We start from the raw sequence: 16,741 nt of genomic DNA on the forward strand, positions 1-16,741 counted from the left end.
TCTAAAGAAACAAAGTTACAGACATTGAATTCTTGAAAAATGTTACACTGCAACATGCTACAGTAAATAGGTCACAATAACCAAGGCACTCCAGCATCTAAATACCCCATAAGTCAGTGGATTTCAAGCTTCTGCTCTGGGTGAAGCACTGACCCTCGTGCAGAGAATTCTGTGTGTTTGTGAAACTAAAATTTGCCAGAAGAACCACACAGCAAGGTGTTTGAATACCTTTGCAGCCAATCTCCATCCTCAGAAGTCCACTCAGCAACCTCCTGCTTCCAGATCCCAGTATCTATCAGGTTCTCTTGCTCCTTTGACTTCAGGGAACCATGAATATGTAATTTCATGCCCTGCTGAACTCCCTAGCTGCCCTTATAGCACTTCTCTTTGCAAAAATAATTTGCTAACAAATGAGGGCTTTTTTCTTATTGGATTGCAAAAATATTTTGCATTTAGAGTAGACATACAAAAAAGAATTAAATAAAGGAGGTGATGAGCACCAAATACGTAGCATATTTTTCAGATTTATTTATATAAGAGAGTATCAGTGCTTTCTTAACAAACATGAAATACAATGCTAGAACCTGCAGTTTATTCATGCAATGCAGTTACACAAGTACTGTGACTAATCTCAAATCACTTAACAAAATACTGAAGCAGTGTGCTAATTACTCAGCAAAAAGAATTACATAATTTTCAGTAGAAACAGCATTATACAAATCTTTATTTTTTCATCATATCAACATTGTAGTTATTTTACTGCCCAGCCCCAAAGAAAATATACAGAGATAATTCTGATTATTGTATATTTAAGATTACATCCTGAAAACTCCAAACTCTGTCTTCTTTGTAGGTGAGTTTAATGCTGCACTGAGACTGAGTCCCAAAACAAGTCTTGTGTCAGCTGGATCAATAATTCCGTCATCCCATAACCTAGAAAAAACCCCAAAACATATAAATCAATAATAATTGAAGGAAATCAATGTATGCAGCTGGTAGATTTTCAAGCCGATGGAACTGGAAATGGTTATACTAAAGAAAGAGGAGTAAAGAGCTAAATTATACTCAAACCCACGGAGTCAATTCACCTTGACCATCAATACAAGAGTTAGGTGTGTATCATTCCATGGAATTTATCTTCTAGAATGAAGTATACATTTTAGATAAACAAAGAATATCAGATCTACATATTTCAAATGAGATTCTTCATACTTATTCCTAGTCATTACCTTCAAGACTTTCTAACTGAAGTTCCACATGCAAATTTCCTATTGTTTGGAGATTAATTGAAAAAATCTATTAGACAGGAAACAATATATTTTGCACTCTTCTTTGCATATTAAATGTGCCAACTTCACTTCCCCAAAAAAGAGGACTGTAAACTGTACATAAATACATGATGATTAATTCAAAGCAGCAGTGTTTTCCCTCTCTGCTTTACTTTGCCATTTGCTGGGGAAGCAATATTCATTAAGTCAGATAAAAATATTATGAAACTGACAATATATGCTTTTTATTTTATAACAAGTACATGTATCTATCATATGATGCAATAAAAGATGCCTCTAACAATACTGAGCCCGAGGGTTCAGATTAAGCTTAGGAAGCTGTTCTCCAACTAGCAGAGAGAGAAGAAAAAGGACACCCAGCTCAGATCAAATGCACTACTATATATATCTTATCATGGTGCAGCTTCCCAAGTAGAGGAGACTGTTAAACTAAATGAGGGACAAGAGTAAAACTGATGTACAGAAGAAGAAAGGGCCTTGGAGAAGGGAAGACTTTGGTATTAATTGGGCAAAATTATGCTGTTTCTCTCTGAAAACAAAATTTTTGCACTGCAGTAGCTGTGACACTCACAGACCTGGCTGCCAGTCCCCAAGCAGCAGATAAAGGAGTCTAGAAAAATCATAGAATCACAGAAGGTTTGAGTTGGAAAGGACCTTAGAGATAATCTAGTTCTATTCTCCCCACCATGGGCAGGGACACTTCCTTCCCACTAGATCAGGTTGCTCAGAGTCCCATCCAACCTAACCTTGGATACGGCCTGGGATGGGGTATCTACAGCTTCTCTGAGCATCCTGTTCTAGTGCCTCACTGTCTTGGCAGTAAAAAATTTCCTCAAATGTCAGTCAGTACCTCCTTTCTAGTGGGCTACTAAGATGTGCTTTGGACTATTCTAACAGCCACACTTGTATCTGCAGGGAAGTGGCAGCAATAGCAAATTCTGATGCAGTTGACACACAAGCATCATCTGTATCATACTCTGGATAATGTCCATGGTTTAAGCTCTTTCTGTCTGGTTCCTGAGAATAACCCCTTTCCTAAGTGTATTTTAAAATCTTAATGGACAACCATAAATATTTTCTGTTGCATGGAAATCAAGTTGCTCTCATACAGTCACCCCTGGCTTCTGCTTCTCTTTGTTTAAAGAAAATTATATTCTCTACTGGCATGTACCATTAATAATTAAACTATCTATTAAAACCCCATTGCTGGAACATGAGTCACAGCTACACTCATAAAATATCTGTAACTGAGACAGTGTGAGTAAAAGAAATGAAGCTGCCGAAAGTAAAATGCTCATGTAATTTGTTAAGATGCAAACCACTGAAATCTTTTTAGAAACCTGTAAGCAGATTAATAGAACTCATTAAAGAAGGTGCTGACTAATGACCACCATTAATTAAGACTGCTTATTGTGCTTATTGTGAAAGGTCCTAATCCAATAATTGGTTACAGTCTGATTAAAAAATACGACAGGGAGCAGTATTGACTGTACACGTGACAGGTTATCATATATAAGAAAAATTTAAAATAGGGATATTTTAAGATCATTAGGGCATTTTCTTCCTCTCTCCTCATTACTGCTAAAGCTTGATTCAAAGCCCAGTGAAGCAGAAGGTCACACCAATCTCAATGGGCATTAAGGGTGAAGCAGACACTAAACAAGAAGACAGCTGAGGGACTCTCCAAACTGCTGCACACAAGCAGCAATACAGACAACAGTCTTTGTGCCCACCTGTGGTCTTTTTTTCTCTCAGTAATGCAAAGCTGTTGTTGGGAGCTTTCTTGCTGGTCTTTTCAGTGGAGGTATCTTACAAAACCAAGGCTATCCAGATTCAGTTTCAATACAGCACCTTGACATTTGGTTGACAGTCAACTGGATTTTTTTATCATGCTTGGAAACAGACAGGAAGCATCCTTTAGAGCAAAGGGAACAGGTTATCTCTCCCTGACTTACAGCAAATGCTTGCTAACAAGCAGTTGCTGATGTTGGCTGAGAAAGGGGTGGTCTACAAGGTGCAAGGTGGTGACATTCCTCCCTGAAGCATATTACTTGCTGCAAAAACTGTAATCCTACTTCATCTAATTGTTTCTGCTTGTGCAGCCTACTCCACAATAATGAGAACTTCTGAGTTATTGATTGGAGACATTGCTTAGGAATTAGATAATAGTGGCAAAAAAGCATGAAATCAGGGCAGGAAACATGAGAATATCTGTGAAATACCCAATTATCTCTACAAGAGAATAGAGAGAAATTAAGAGCTCCTAGACAATGCCAACTGTACCTACATGAATTAACAGTGAGAGAAACCAGCCTGGAATGTTTTGACCTGAACCATTCACACACTGTTGTCAAAAGCCGTCTTCTGTGAAAAGAGGCATTTCACTTTCATTGCTTATAGCCAGATGAGCTTCAGCAGGATTTCAGCTCTGACATTTGACTTCACGCCTCAGCTGGGCTTATTATCTTGAGAGCAGCACTGTCTGCAAGCCAGACCCATGCCAGTTCTCAGCCAGCTCACCTGTGCAGGTCACATTTCCCTTCCAAGCTACAGGCACAGTAAGAAGTGTGTAACTACCCTGCTTTTTCAAATGAATGGCAGGTCACTTAGGATTAAAAGTATTTCTTACCTTCTAGGCTGGGCAAATTTGGGCTATTTACTGAGGTGACACCTAGATTTACAACCTAAATTCACAAAATGGCCAGATATTCTGGGAATATAACTGGTAAAAGTTTTTCAGAAGAAAGCACAAAGCTGGTATTAAACACTCAAGTTTCATGTCCAAGTATTAGTGAACATTAAAAATTTAGAATATAATAATTTTTTTAATGCTAGTCTTAATTTTACATGTAAAGCTACTTTCTTACAGATTAGTAACTTAGTGTTGTAAATGCTTACAATTATGTATTGACTTCTGGGAGAGGACAGGTTTTTATATTCCTAATATACTTAATATATTGAATTAATCCAATTATTTTCAGTCATGAGTACAAGGAGGCTTACTGTGTTTCCAGTGAACATTTAAAAAAAAGTAAAAAAAAGCCCAAACTATTCATCTTTTCCTCTGGGGTATGGATTAATTTTAAACAGACAGTTTGACTCATTTTTAAAATGTTATTATACGAGTGGAAAATTCTTCTTAAAATCCAGTTATAAAAAATGATGATACACATTTTCATTTCTCATTCTGTTTCAGAGCACAGGGTTTTGTCACACGTATTAGGCTTAATCTTTAATGGGTAATAAAAGAGATAGTATAACACTTTTTAACATCTGACATCACTTCTCAATTTGGGGAAAACTCTGTAACATTTACATAAATTTAAAATATTTTTTAAAAAATCACAACCAATGTGCCACAAGGAAATCCATGTTAATAATAATAAATGATTTTACAAAAGTATCTTCACTGATTATATATAACACCCTAAATAAACTGCAATTTACTAGCATTGGGGGTATTAAACATGCATAAAACCTAAAGAAAGTGAACATAGAGCTCTTCTAGAAGCAGATGTCAAACAGTGATGAGAACAAAACCCTCCCTAAACTGGTGACTCACATGCTATACAACTGCACCACTAAAGTCTGCCTAGATGAAATTACAAACCCTGTGCCACATATATCCCACTGAGAATATTTATTCCATCGGAGCACCAGTCAGAGCAAAATAGCAAGAGCTTCCATTTGAAGGTACTAATTTGATTAAACATTAATACAGATTCCCCAGCTATGGTTACTTCAGCTAAGTATATTCCACCATCCCAACAGAAAACACAGTAAAATTAACATTAATTTCGTATCTTCCTTCAGATCATAAAGAAGGAGCCCTTCCCAGGTCACCTGACCCTGCTTCCACTGGGTGCACACTGCCAGATCCTTGCTCATCTGTACATGTTTGCAGCCTGTCCTGCTGGAGTTCCTACGCATCAGGATGGAGAACTCTTGAGCTCTAGAAAAAGTGGCCTTAAAGAGTTGTCAGGTCTCGTCAGCTCCTCTGTCCTTAAGGACAGTTTCCCTGGAGATTTCATCCACTAGCTCTTTAAACACTTGGAAGTTCACTTTTTCAAAGTTCAGGATCGTGACTTTGTTCTTTGCCAGCCTCACAATCCTTGAGATCCTGAACTCAACAGCCCAGTCTGTTTCCAAACTTAACCTCTTTAATGAGCTCCTCTGCAGTGGTGATCACCAGGTCCAGTAATATCTCACCTCTGGCTGGCTTGTCTAATACCTGGACCAGGAAGTTGTCCTCTACACACTCCAGGAGTCTCCTGGATTGTTCACAGCCAGCTGCACTGCTTACCAAGCTGACATCTGGGTCACTGAAATACCCTTGAAATATGCCACCCTCTGCTACCATTAGCAGCCAAGAGACTGTGGAAAATTAGCTTTTGGATACCACAAGGAAAAAATGTGCAGGAATTTTGGCACAGACAGGATGAAATTAATGCAGATTAACAATCACAGACCAAGAAACCCCCCAAGCTACTTTCCAGGTACCACTCCAGGATGCCATCTTGCTTTATTAGCCTAACTAGTTTCTGGGAATTTATATTCATTAGCCTGAGCCCAACATGCTGCAAAGGACTGCTCAGCAAACATGAGTATGCTGCATCCATCAGCTAATGCCCTACACAAATTGCTGTTATCCAACACATGATACACCTACCATGATCATGACCTGAGACTTGCAATGGCTCCAGGTCTTCCTCAGGCTACTTGCTCCCTTTCCACCAGCTTCTTCTTGCACATTCCCACTAAAATGAATTCTTCCTGCCACACATGGAGCTACTCATTACACTGTTCAACAGGCTTTAGGAAGGTGACCAGATACTACACTGGGAAGAATGATAAAAATCTTATCCAGAATAAAAACATAGGAACTCCATGCTACTATATCATTACTTACAGAACCAGCACAGTAATTCCTGCAAGGGCATGCTGCCTTCAGAAAAGTCTGAGTTAAGACACACAAGACATTGATTTGAAGCTTCTTGTGTTGTACTCCTGCACATTAAACACAATCTTTGTTTCTGATTGCTCTCTTCTGCTGTTCTTCAATACTGAGATTTAGATCTTAAGTCATGTGATCACAACTAAATTTTGAAATAGTCATTTATGTGTTACCTTGCACTGGAATAATATGGGTTTCCTTCCTCCTCAAACCTCCTAATGATTGGCTCCTTCAAAGCTGCTTCATCTGCCTCAGATAACTAAAAAGACATGCAAATAAAAAAACAGATGAAATATTCTTTAATATTTTCTTCTACAATGACTTTAGAGTTTTATATGCAGGAGAAGAGACTGCCTAAATGATGTCCCCAAAGTTTTTCACCCTTTTTGCACACAATTATCAATTTCAGATATTTGACAAAATTAAAATACCACTTTTACAAACAATGGGTGGAAAAAGGAGAATAAAAATACACTTATCTCAGTTAAGAATAATTGGGGATTAGCATCTGAGAAATTACAGAAGCCACTGTACTAAAAAAACCCTGTTCTGATTTGTCTTTGGCAAGATTTTTTAATAAAATAAGTCTGTGTTATTCTAGCACTGGGTTTCTTTGTGATCCAGAGTGGTCAGCAATGTAATTCAGAGAATTTTCAAGTTTCTAACACATTTTACTTACATTAACTACAAATATTTTTCTTGAACTTTTTTCCGGGTATCAGGAATTTGGTAAATTAGGACAGACAGTAATATGGCTGAATATATTCTAACCATAGAAAGCAAAAGTAAAGTGTAGACAAGGGAACCGCTGAGGTATGTTCATACTGCTCTGCTATTCTGAGTAACCATCCATGATAAATAAAAAAAATTTAAGACATCACAATAAAATCACTTCTTATGGGATCAACGCACTAGTATAAATAATAAACCTCATCATTAAAAGAAGCTCCACAAAAAAAATGTTTACAGAGAAACTAGAAAACATTACAAAATAAAATAGAATTAATTTTCAATTGAGATGTTGAAATGAGTCAAAAACTTTTCCAAACCTCAAGAGACTTCTGCTGTTACAAGTTTTGTAATTCTCAGTCACTGAATCTTTAGAAGATCAATTTTCTATAAAACAGACATCTTCAAAATAGTTGAAAGACAGTTTATTCTGATAGATTCCTCTTCATACTCCCAAACCAGGGAGGATTCTGGCTGCTCACCTCAGGCAGAACCAATAACTCAGTGTACAAAGTAGAAAAATATGATATGTGAAATACTCCTCTTTTTAAGCAAAGACAAGAAATGTCATGAATGATCTTCACATTTCAAAGATGTAAACAGTCACATTTCATAAATGCTGCATGTTTGGCAATGCATCACATGGTATTGGGAGAATAGTGTTCATTGGTGTCTCACTTTGTAACACCTCTTCCTAGCTCATAAAGTGAGAACTCTAATGAAAGAGTAAATCATAATATCTTTACTGCAAATGAAAGAAGAAAGATGTACCTGTTTTCCCTCCCTTGCTTTTTGGTCCTTAGCTATTGTAGCTAGAACAGTTGCAGCTTGTTCCCCTCCCATCACTGATATGCGAGCATTTGGCCACATATATAGGAATCTTGGACTGAAAAAATACATATGAAACATGAAGGTAAGACATTGCCTTATTTCCTAGCGAAGAACTAATTAACTCCGCTAACAATTCATTTTTATGCGTGACAGTATTACAATATATTGTTTTTTTTTAAATGGACGTTAACATACTTCAATGCTTGCAGCATTATGTTAAAAAATGCAAAAATTCTGTACATTTCCTGTATTCAAGCACCTTAAACATTTATTTATCTTTCTTAAGTCTCTTCTGCTCACATGTCCAACCTTAGAAATTTTTTTCTGAACAACTCCAATAGTATCAGGAACCTTCAAAAATGAAATTACAAATTTATGTGAGTCATGTAAAAAAAAATTAGGGATTCTGCAAACTTTACTTATAAAAACAGGCTCATTGAAGTGAATAAAGGTTAAGGATTTTTTGCATAAGTTGGTATTCTTCCCATGAATTCAGAGTAATGGACCAGCCTATACTGCCTAATGATTGTTTAGGACTGTACAATTTTTCCTCCAGTAACTGAAATGGGAGAAAAAGACATCAACGCATTTACATGTTAGAAGGTCTCTTCTGTCACCCAGTTTAAGGTGAATCATAAGCCTGTGAGTCTCTGTAAGTTTATCAGGCTGTTATTTACTCGTGAGCATATTCACTGAGAACTGTTGTTTTCCTAATAGCATAGCTTTTGCAAGAGTTCAGATAGTTTTTCAGAATGGTACTTCAAGGTTATACTCTGTTAACTTATTCCTATCTGCAGTCCTAATTTGAAGCAAAACTTACCTATATGCCCGTCCACACATCCCATAGTTTCCAGCTCCGTAAGAACCACCGATAATCACGGTTATTTTAGGTACATTGGCACAAGCTACGGCAGTTACCATCTTGGCACCATCTTTTGCTATCCCTCCAGCCTCATATTCTCTACCAACCATGAAACCTAAAGAATTACAACATGAAGAAAAGGCTTACAAGCTTTACATTATTATACTGTGGTATGTGTCATGCTATGTGCTTTACAGCACACACAGAAAAACATGAAGAGCAAACCACAAGGCAAGGCCTTCACCAGCTGCTGACAGACTGATTTCCAAACAGGCTGAAGATGTAGATACTACAAAGCACACAAAAGGCTGTCTAAAACACAGCCTCTGCAGTTAAGAGCAAAGCCTCCAACATAGTGCAACATCCAAATAATGATCTTGTTCACCTGTAATATTCTGCAAAAACACAATGGGAATATTTCTCTGGCAACACAGCTGGATAAAATGTGTACCCTGTGGAAAGGAACATACAAAAAAGGGTTAGTCATTAAAAGTTGGACAAGTGAAGTTATCACTACCAGCATTCTGAAGTCTATCCTAAGTCCTTCCACTGAAATCCATGGGTGTATTTGCATCATGAACTGCTATACTACTTCTCCTTCATCCAAACTCAACTGCAAAACATGCACTCACTCTTGCAGAAGAAATAAAACTCCAAAGATGTGCATTACTACTGATACTGAAAATCTCAACTGCTTTGACTTAAACAGTATGTACAGACAGCATCACAGTGTGGCATTTGACATCGAGTTTTGTAAGAGTTTTATGTCACAGAAATTAGGACAGCCAGTTAGAAAAAAATATCTCCCCATTTTCTGTATAAAATAGAAGCCTTCCCTGAAACTGGGAAAGGCACACAAACATTATTTGTTCTTTGCTCTGTCAATTGCTGTAACAGTCTCTCCTTTTCCTGAGGGCAGATGCCCTCTCCCCATTTTCTAGGAAAAGACGAATTTCCTAGGAAAATTACAAATAGTATATTTCAAGCTTCTCTTTCAACTAGAAAGAATCTAAATCAATAAAATTCCTCAGGTTATTTATACACTGCTGGTAAACAAAACCAAACAGAGAAAGGTTATGTAGCACAGAAACTGAGAAAACATCCAACCTCTTCACTATACAAATCCATCAGAAGTTACAAAAAGGAGAGAAAAACAATACAGCATAATGTTTATCCAGCTTTTTCAGAGAAGCACAAGAATAGCGTAGTGATGATCATGGCGAAAATATGTAATAACTCATTACAAAAATGCAAAAAAAAAAGGAATATTGTTAGATTATGATGCTTATAGAAGCAACATTATGGACAAAGGTTTCTCTAGAACAGAAACAACTGAAACTAACCTTCTCCTTTTACAGTAATGATATGTCAGTAAAAGTCAGCAGACAAAGATTTACATTTTTTTCACTGATAGGAAAAAAGGTTGTAGCATTGAATTGTTAGAAAAATATCGTAAGTATTAGAAATACTGTAAGACTTAGTTTCTACTTGGAAATAACTGTGTTAAAACAAATGTTAGGTGAAAACAATGTTATTTACTGCTTCAAGTTAAAATTATTCCTTCAGTACATAAAACTCAATTAGCATTTTATTGCAGCAATAAATCAAGTAAAATTACTTCCTTTCTCCACATCTCTCATCAATGCTTCCTTTCTCCTATAGATTTGCAATAATAATTTTCTCACCATCAGTTTGAGAAGCTTGCTAAAACAAAATCACCATATATAACTACTATTACAAAAAATTCAACTGACAGGTGTTTCTTGAAAAAAACCAAAGAACTAAAGCAAACAACACAGACTAAGGAAAATAACCACTCTGACATATCCAGATACTCATCATCACTGGTCCCCCCAGTCCAATCTGTAGACAACTGTTAACTGTAACAGTATCACAATATTCCTCCATAGACCTCCTTTCATTCACAAAATAGGTATTTTAACCCACATCTTTTATGAGACTGCACAGGTTTTCACTCATTATTCTAAGCCAGGAGATCCTGCAGCAAAGTATGAAAATTAAAACTCTGCTAAACCAAAGAACTGAGTCCTGGAATCTAGGTTTGATATTTTCCAGTTATTACAAAAACATTTACATGATCTAAGTAGTACTTGCAATTGAGAGGTTAGGATTGACGCAATCAGCAGGGATTTGTGTTGTAATAGTTTCAAGTTGCAGGATATACTGTTTCAACTGTGCTGTAGTCACATGAATTCAAATGCTCTTCTTCTACTGACCTATTTTCTTCACATCAGAAAAATCTACAGGATATTGTTTCTAAAATATGGTCATTTTTTTTTATAATTTATTAACCCATTTCACATTTACATGAAAAATGTGGAGCCAGTTCCCTTCCATTATTTTAAAAAAAGTTTTTAATCTCAAGAGCAAGTTGTCCACCAGAAGTTTTGTTTTAAAATGGCAAAGAAGCTAATTATCTATTTACCTTTTTTGCTGACTCTGAGAAAAGAACTCCATTGTTTCCAATAATTCCTACAGGATAACCAAAAATTCTTGCAAATCCTAAGAGAGAAAGGTTGATTTGTAAATTTCCACATATATTTATTTTACCATGGCATGTAAAGGCAACACTTTCTCCTGGTATGAGAAACTGCTATTCTACTGAAGATAAATCTTCCTAAAAATATCAAGGAGTAAGCCAAACAGAATGATTCCAACAATAAAACCAATGGGAATATATATAACATAATTATATTTCTAAATACCTGTAATTAAAGTATCCCCATACAAGGCTTTGAATTCATCAAATCTACTTCCGTCTACAATTCTAGCAATTACCTTGAGAAAAAGATAGAAAAATGAAGTTAAATTCCTAATCCTTCATAGGTTTTAATTTGTTTAGAACGACCATGCCAACATATATCATCTTTCCATTTTTATAACATTAAGCAGCACACCATGTAAACAGTCTGGGTGGCAGGCAAAGTCCATTTACTTCTTTAAGTGTGATTTATCTACATGCATGTGAAAAAAGAATTTCAAGACTAAGAATATTCTAACCAAATAGTTAAATTACGCCTGAACAAAGTTTTCCCGATGAATTGAATTTCAAAGAAAAACTGCTGCCCCTAGTTATAGTAAACATTGATCAATAGACTCTCATGGATAAAGAAAAAAACATATAAAGCCATGAGTCACTTTGTTAGAGATATGATTATTTTCAGCCTTGCTTGAATTTGTGACATACAAAAATAATGAAGATGTGATCTGAAGTTTCTCTGAGATGCAAAGGAACAATTTTTTACAAATACAGATCACTGCTAGCAAGACATTTACCAGAAGATATTTATTTCAACTTTATAAGAACACAAGTCCAAATTACTCCAATACTTTTGAGAGTGTAATGAAGCCTCAACACAAGAGTTCTTCTCTTTTTCCCTTAATGCAAAGCACATCCTAATAATTTCTGCCAAGTATTTTAAGATACATATGTACTAAGACTCTTCCTAAAATACATACCTAGTTGGTAGTGAAAAAATGTGAGATCTGCACAAAATACATGAAAGGATGTGGGCTCAGATGAAGGCACCAAGGCAGATAATTAATTAGACCTTCCGTAGCGTACCGTAGACTGTGTATGTGGTTGGAAAAATGCTCAAATTTCTGGTGTGCTTTCACTCCATAAAACTTTAATTAAAGTCTTCACAGGGTTAATAGAAGAAGAAAGCCATCATATCACTCAGCAAGCCTACAGAATGCTTTGCCAATGTAAAGTTATCATTTCTGTCAGATTTTTCAGAATGTTAACAATCTTTCATCCTTGCGTATCCTTCTTAAAAGTATAACCAAAAGGTATTACATTTTCAACAGGTCATTGCCATCACAACGGATCTGGCAGACAAAAATCTAAAAAAATACGCACCCAAACCAGATATTATCAACTATGCTAACACAAAGAATGATTTCCTGCAAGAAAATTGGGTGCATGTACATAGGGGAATGTGGATCTTGCATTAGTATTCATACCTCTTTGACATCAAAATTTCTTTTTAGCTGGTCGCCAACTATTCCATATATTTCATCAGCTGGAAATAAAGGCTCTTCTGATGGTTCTATAGTCACCTACAGCAATTTAACAAAGCAGTTTACACAACAAAGGAACTATCAATCTGCATTATGACTCAAAAGTCCAAACAACAATTTATTTGCTATCTTCTTTGAGCACAAACTTCTCTTCATCAGCCACATTAAAATGACTTCACTGGCTTGTCCTCATTTCTCATAAAGATCAAGTTTCTAAAACTGAAGGTTGATAACTCCTTCCTCACTTACTGTTACCCTTTTACTACTCCTGCATATACCTCCACATGTATTCCACTTTCTCCATGTACTAAAAAGATTAAGCACATCCTCCCATTTTCTTACTTTTCCCTGTGTCCTATAAACCAGAAATTATTTGGAAAAACTGGTGAAGAATTTTGCCACACAACTGAATAAAACATCTTGCCTTCCTTCAGCTGTCTATTCACTCTCTCACATTCCCTATTAAAATAAAATAAGGCGATTCCCCACCCTATGCTATCCATCCCATTTTCTACAACAAATTTTCAAATCAATACAACAGAATGACATGATTTAGGTCTATTCCCTCAGTTTCATACTTCTCATTAATAACCAAAGAAAACGTCTATTCAAGAAGATGCTTTAGCCGGTATCTAATTTTAAGTCCATGGAAATGATCATGTGGATCTAAAATTCAACTGAGCATCTTGCAAGACTTGAATAATTTAAAAGTGCAATTCTGTGACTCTGAAGCACTCTTGTATTTGCTTCATTCTTGCACTCAATCCAAGTGATTTTATTGGGAATAATACAGCAGGAATGCAATTGCAGAACCAGCGTATTACAGAAATCTTTGAGGACAAGAACTGTTACTTCCATTTTCAAATTGTCTGAAGTCACAGACAAAAACTGTGTTATATAAATTAAGCTAAGAAAAGCACACCTAATTTCAACAATGCAGGGTTTTCAGATTCTATACACTTACATCTACTTTCTTCTGGAGATTTAAACTTCTTACAATTTTCCTTGCTAGATGAAGTGCATGATTGTCATCCAAAGCATAGTGATCCGTTACTCCAGATTTTCTGTATATAAATAACAATAGCAACATGAATACTTAGGCAAAACCATAAATCTGGCCATGAAAATGTGCAGTTTTAAAGCTTCTAAGACCTCAAAAATTTTGGTTTTATAATTAAAATATAGATGCTATAATACAGCTTTCTGTGTTTTGTTACGAAATTTAAAAATAGAACTCATACCTGACCTTTCCTTTGAAACAGTACATTCAGATTATCAGACAAATAAAATGGCAACTCCAGGCATTAAAATGTCTAAATGATACAATAAATTATAATAAGCATTGCTCAAATGAAACAAAAATTCATTTGAAATTATAAACAAAAACATGTTCAGAAAAATGGCATGAACTGCCCCTCAAAAGAACTCTTTATTCACTTCAGTAAACTGAAATAAAAAATAAGCAGTTATTGTACAGCAATACCTAACTTGCTGTGCAGTAATACCTGATTTTACTTACTATTCATTTTAGAGCTTGGAAAGTGTATAGAATTTTTTGTTTTGCTACCAAGCATTCTCTTACAAAAACCACAAGGTCTTTTGATCTGGCCTGCAGTAAGTTCCAACTGACAGTAAGGAAGATACAGTAGGCAAAATGTAATACCTTTCTTAATATGTATTACTCTATTAACAGTTAGTATTAAATAGTAAAGTCCTCCATATAATCCATGATGCTGCAGTATACTAGACTTGTAAGTATTTTAAAGTAGTAAATGAAGAAAACAACATCGTAATAAAAGTAACAGAAGGTAATTCTGCCACTCTAACAGTAAAATTAACTATTTGCACCAGATAAGCACACAGAAAATCCTAATTTTCAAAATCTAAATGCAGCTAAAAAAGATCTAAAAATAAAAAATAAAATAAAATAAAATGAAATAAAATAAAATAAAATAATAAAATAAAATAAAAGTTGAAGTCTAAAATATTGACGAAATAAACAACGTGAAAATAATTTTTTAAACCTGCAGTGAAGATCTGCCCCTCCAAGGTCTTCTGCTGACACCTCTTCACCTGTTGCTGCTTTAACCTACGACAAGAAAAGGAAAATGAGCTTCAGAGTTGGCACTTGTTTTGCATTAATATGTACACTGGTTTATTTACAGCAATAGAAGAGATTTGTGCAACATGCTTCTTCATTAACAGCTTTTTCCCAGTTACTCTCTCCCAGACCATTCAACATGCGACAACACAGAATCTTGCCAAAATTACTTAATTTCTTTGACTTTATACCCTTATTCTAGCATTGACATGTAGTTATTATTAACAAAAATTCTCCACTTATTCTTGTATTTACTGCTGTGTCCATTATTAGTGTGAATACACCTACACGCCCTTCAGATCCATAAATGTCCATTTTCACAAAAATTTTCTTAGCACTTAACAAGAAATTTCAAATGCGGTACTTCCCTGTACTGTTTCAAGCAAACAATGCCTCAGCTGAAACTTAGCATTCTTCACTTTCCTTTTCTCTACACAAACTCTCCTGTGAATTTTAACTTTCTTATTTAAGTACTAACTGCAGAATAACCACTAAGCAGTTTTTATTTTCTTAACCTTTCAGTAAACACCCAATAATTTAGTAATAATAATTTTCTTTAAAAGAGCATATCAGTAGCATGTAACTACTCAGATCAAGTATGATCAAGTATGATCAAGTCTCCATAACTACCTGCAATGCACGATCTAAATCCCGTATCTGTGAAATCTTAGACCTGATAGGGTGAATGAACCCCTTCTTAAAACAAAGTATAATCATTTAAAGCATTGTTAAAAAAAAAAAACAAACCAAAAGACTTCTTGTTGCAATTCCACTCTATGGTAACTGCTTTGAAAATAATTCCTTGGGAGATGGTGAAACCATTATTCATCATGCATGTACAGTACAGGAGTAGAGAATGAGACAAGGGAAGTGAAAACTATCATCCCTTCCAAAATTCCTTCCAGATTCCAGTGTTCATGTCTAAAAACTATGCACACTAAATATATATATATATATATATATATGTATAAACAGATATTCTCAAACACATCCTCTTCCAAACTGTCCGGTTTGCAAAATTAACTATAGATATCTCTTCAGTAGTAGAATTTTTGCTTTGAAATTTGAATTACCCATGCAGTGTAAAGGTATGAAATTCTCATACTAATTAAGGAAGTTTCTGTTACAGACATAATTAACTTCAATCTTCATTAAACAATGAGCAGAAAAACATACTTTTAACAGAAATGAGGAAGATTTCTTCAGTGAAAGGGTTATGCAGCATTGGAACAGGCTGCCCAGGGCATTGGTTAAGTGAAGGTATTAAATGCATAGAGATCTGGCACTAAAGGGACATGGTGTAGTGGTGGACTTGGCAGTGACAGGTTAACAGCCAGACTCGCTGATCTTTAAGGTGTATTCTAACATAAGTGATTCTATGCTTTGATTATATGATTTTATTCTACAATTCTATGAAATAATTACATACATCTCTCTTTATGCAGTTATGACATATTGCTAATCACTGCATAACTTGGCAGAAATCTGAATAGAGCACTGATTTTTTTTAACACAGAAATCCAAAGACTAATTTTGTTAACTTTTACAAAAATTGGTTTTCCCCTTTTCCACAGAGGTGAAGTTTTCATTCTCCAAATCACAAATTGGCACTGTGGACTCAGTCAGCAGCTCAGAGATTGCCAAATTTAACTCCCCTACTCAAAGCAAGGTCAGCCAGAGAAAATCTGCTAATGACCACAAGTTCTGAATATTTAAAGGACTCCACAACCTCTCTGGACAGCTTGGTTTGGCATGATCACCCTTGCAATCAAAAACTGTTCTCCTACAACTAAACAGAACTTTCTATATTTCAATCTGTGCCCTGTAGCCTCAACCCATCACTGGGCACCAGGGAGAAGTATGGCACTCGTATCTTTAGTCCCCACCATGAGGTATTCATACAAAAAGATGGATTCACCCTGATACATCTT

The 16,741-nt window shown here is 35.6% G+C and overlaps 1 protein-coding gene across 1 annotated transcript in view; it reads right to left on the reverse strand.

The window, feature by feature from the left end:
* Nucleotides 1-504: 504 nt before the first annotated feature.
* MCCC2 (methylcrotonyl-CoA carboxylase subunit 2) overlaps nt 505-16,741 on the reverse strand; it is a 35,863-nt gene continuing 19,626 nt past the window's right edge. The window contains exons 8-17 of the mRNA XM_071580034.1: nt 14,734-14,798; nt 13,674-13,773; nt 12,653-12,748; nt 11,392-11,464; nt 11,112-11,188; nt 9,051-9,117; nt 8,624-8,780; nt 7,744-7,858; nt 6,417-6,502; nt 505-933 (exon numbers count right to left, since the gene is read on the reverse strand). Of these exons, the coding sequence (XP_071436135.1) occupies nt 816-933; nt 6,417-6,502; nt 7,744-7,858; nt 8,624-8,780; nt 9,051-9,117; nt 11,112-11,188; nt 11,392-11,464; nt 12,653-12,748; nt 13,674-13,773; nt 14,734-14,798 (954 nt within the window). The 3' untranslated portion in view covers nt 505-815. The remainder of the gene's footprint in view (nt 934-6,416; nt 6,503-7,743; nt 7,859-8,623; nt 8,781-9,050; nt 9,118-11,111; nt 11,189-11,391; nt 11,465-12,652; nt 12,749-13,673; nt 13,774-14,733; nt 14,799-16,741) is intronic.

The sequence above is a fragment of the Pithys albifrons genome, chromosome Z (genome assembly GCF_047495875.1).
Source record: "Pithys albifrons albifrons isolate INPA30051 chromosome Z, PitAlb_v1, whole genome shotgun sequence".
In the NCBI taxonomy this organism is placed as follows: domain Eukaryota; kingdom Metazoa; phylum Chordata; class Aves; order Passeriformes; family Thamnophilidae; genus Pithys; species Pithys albifrons.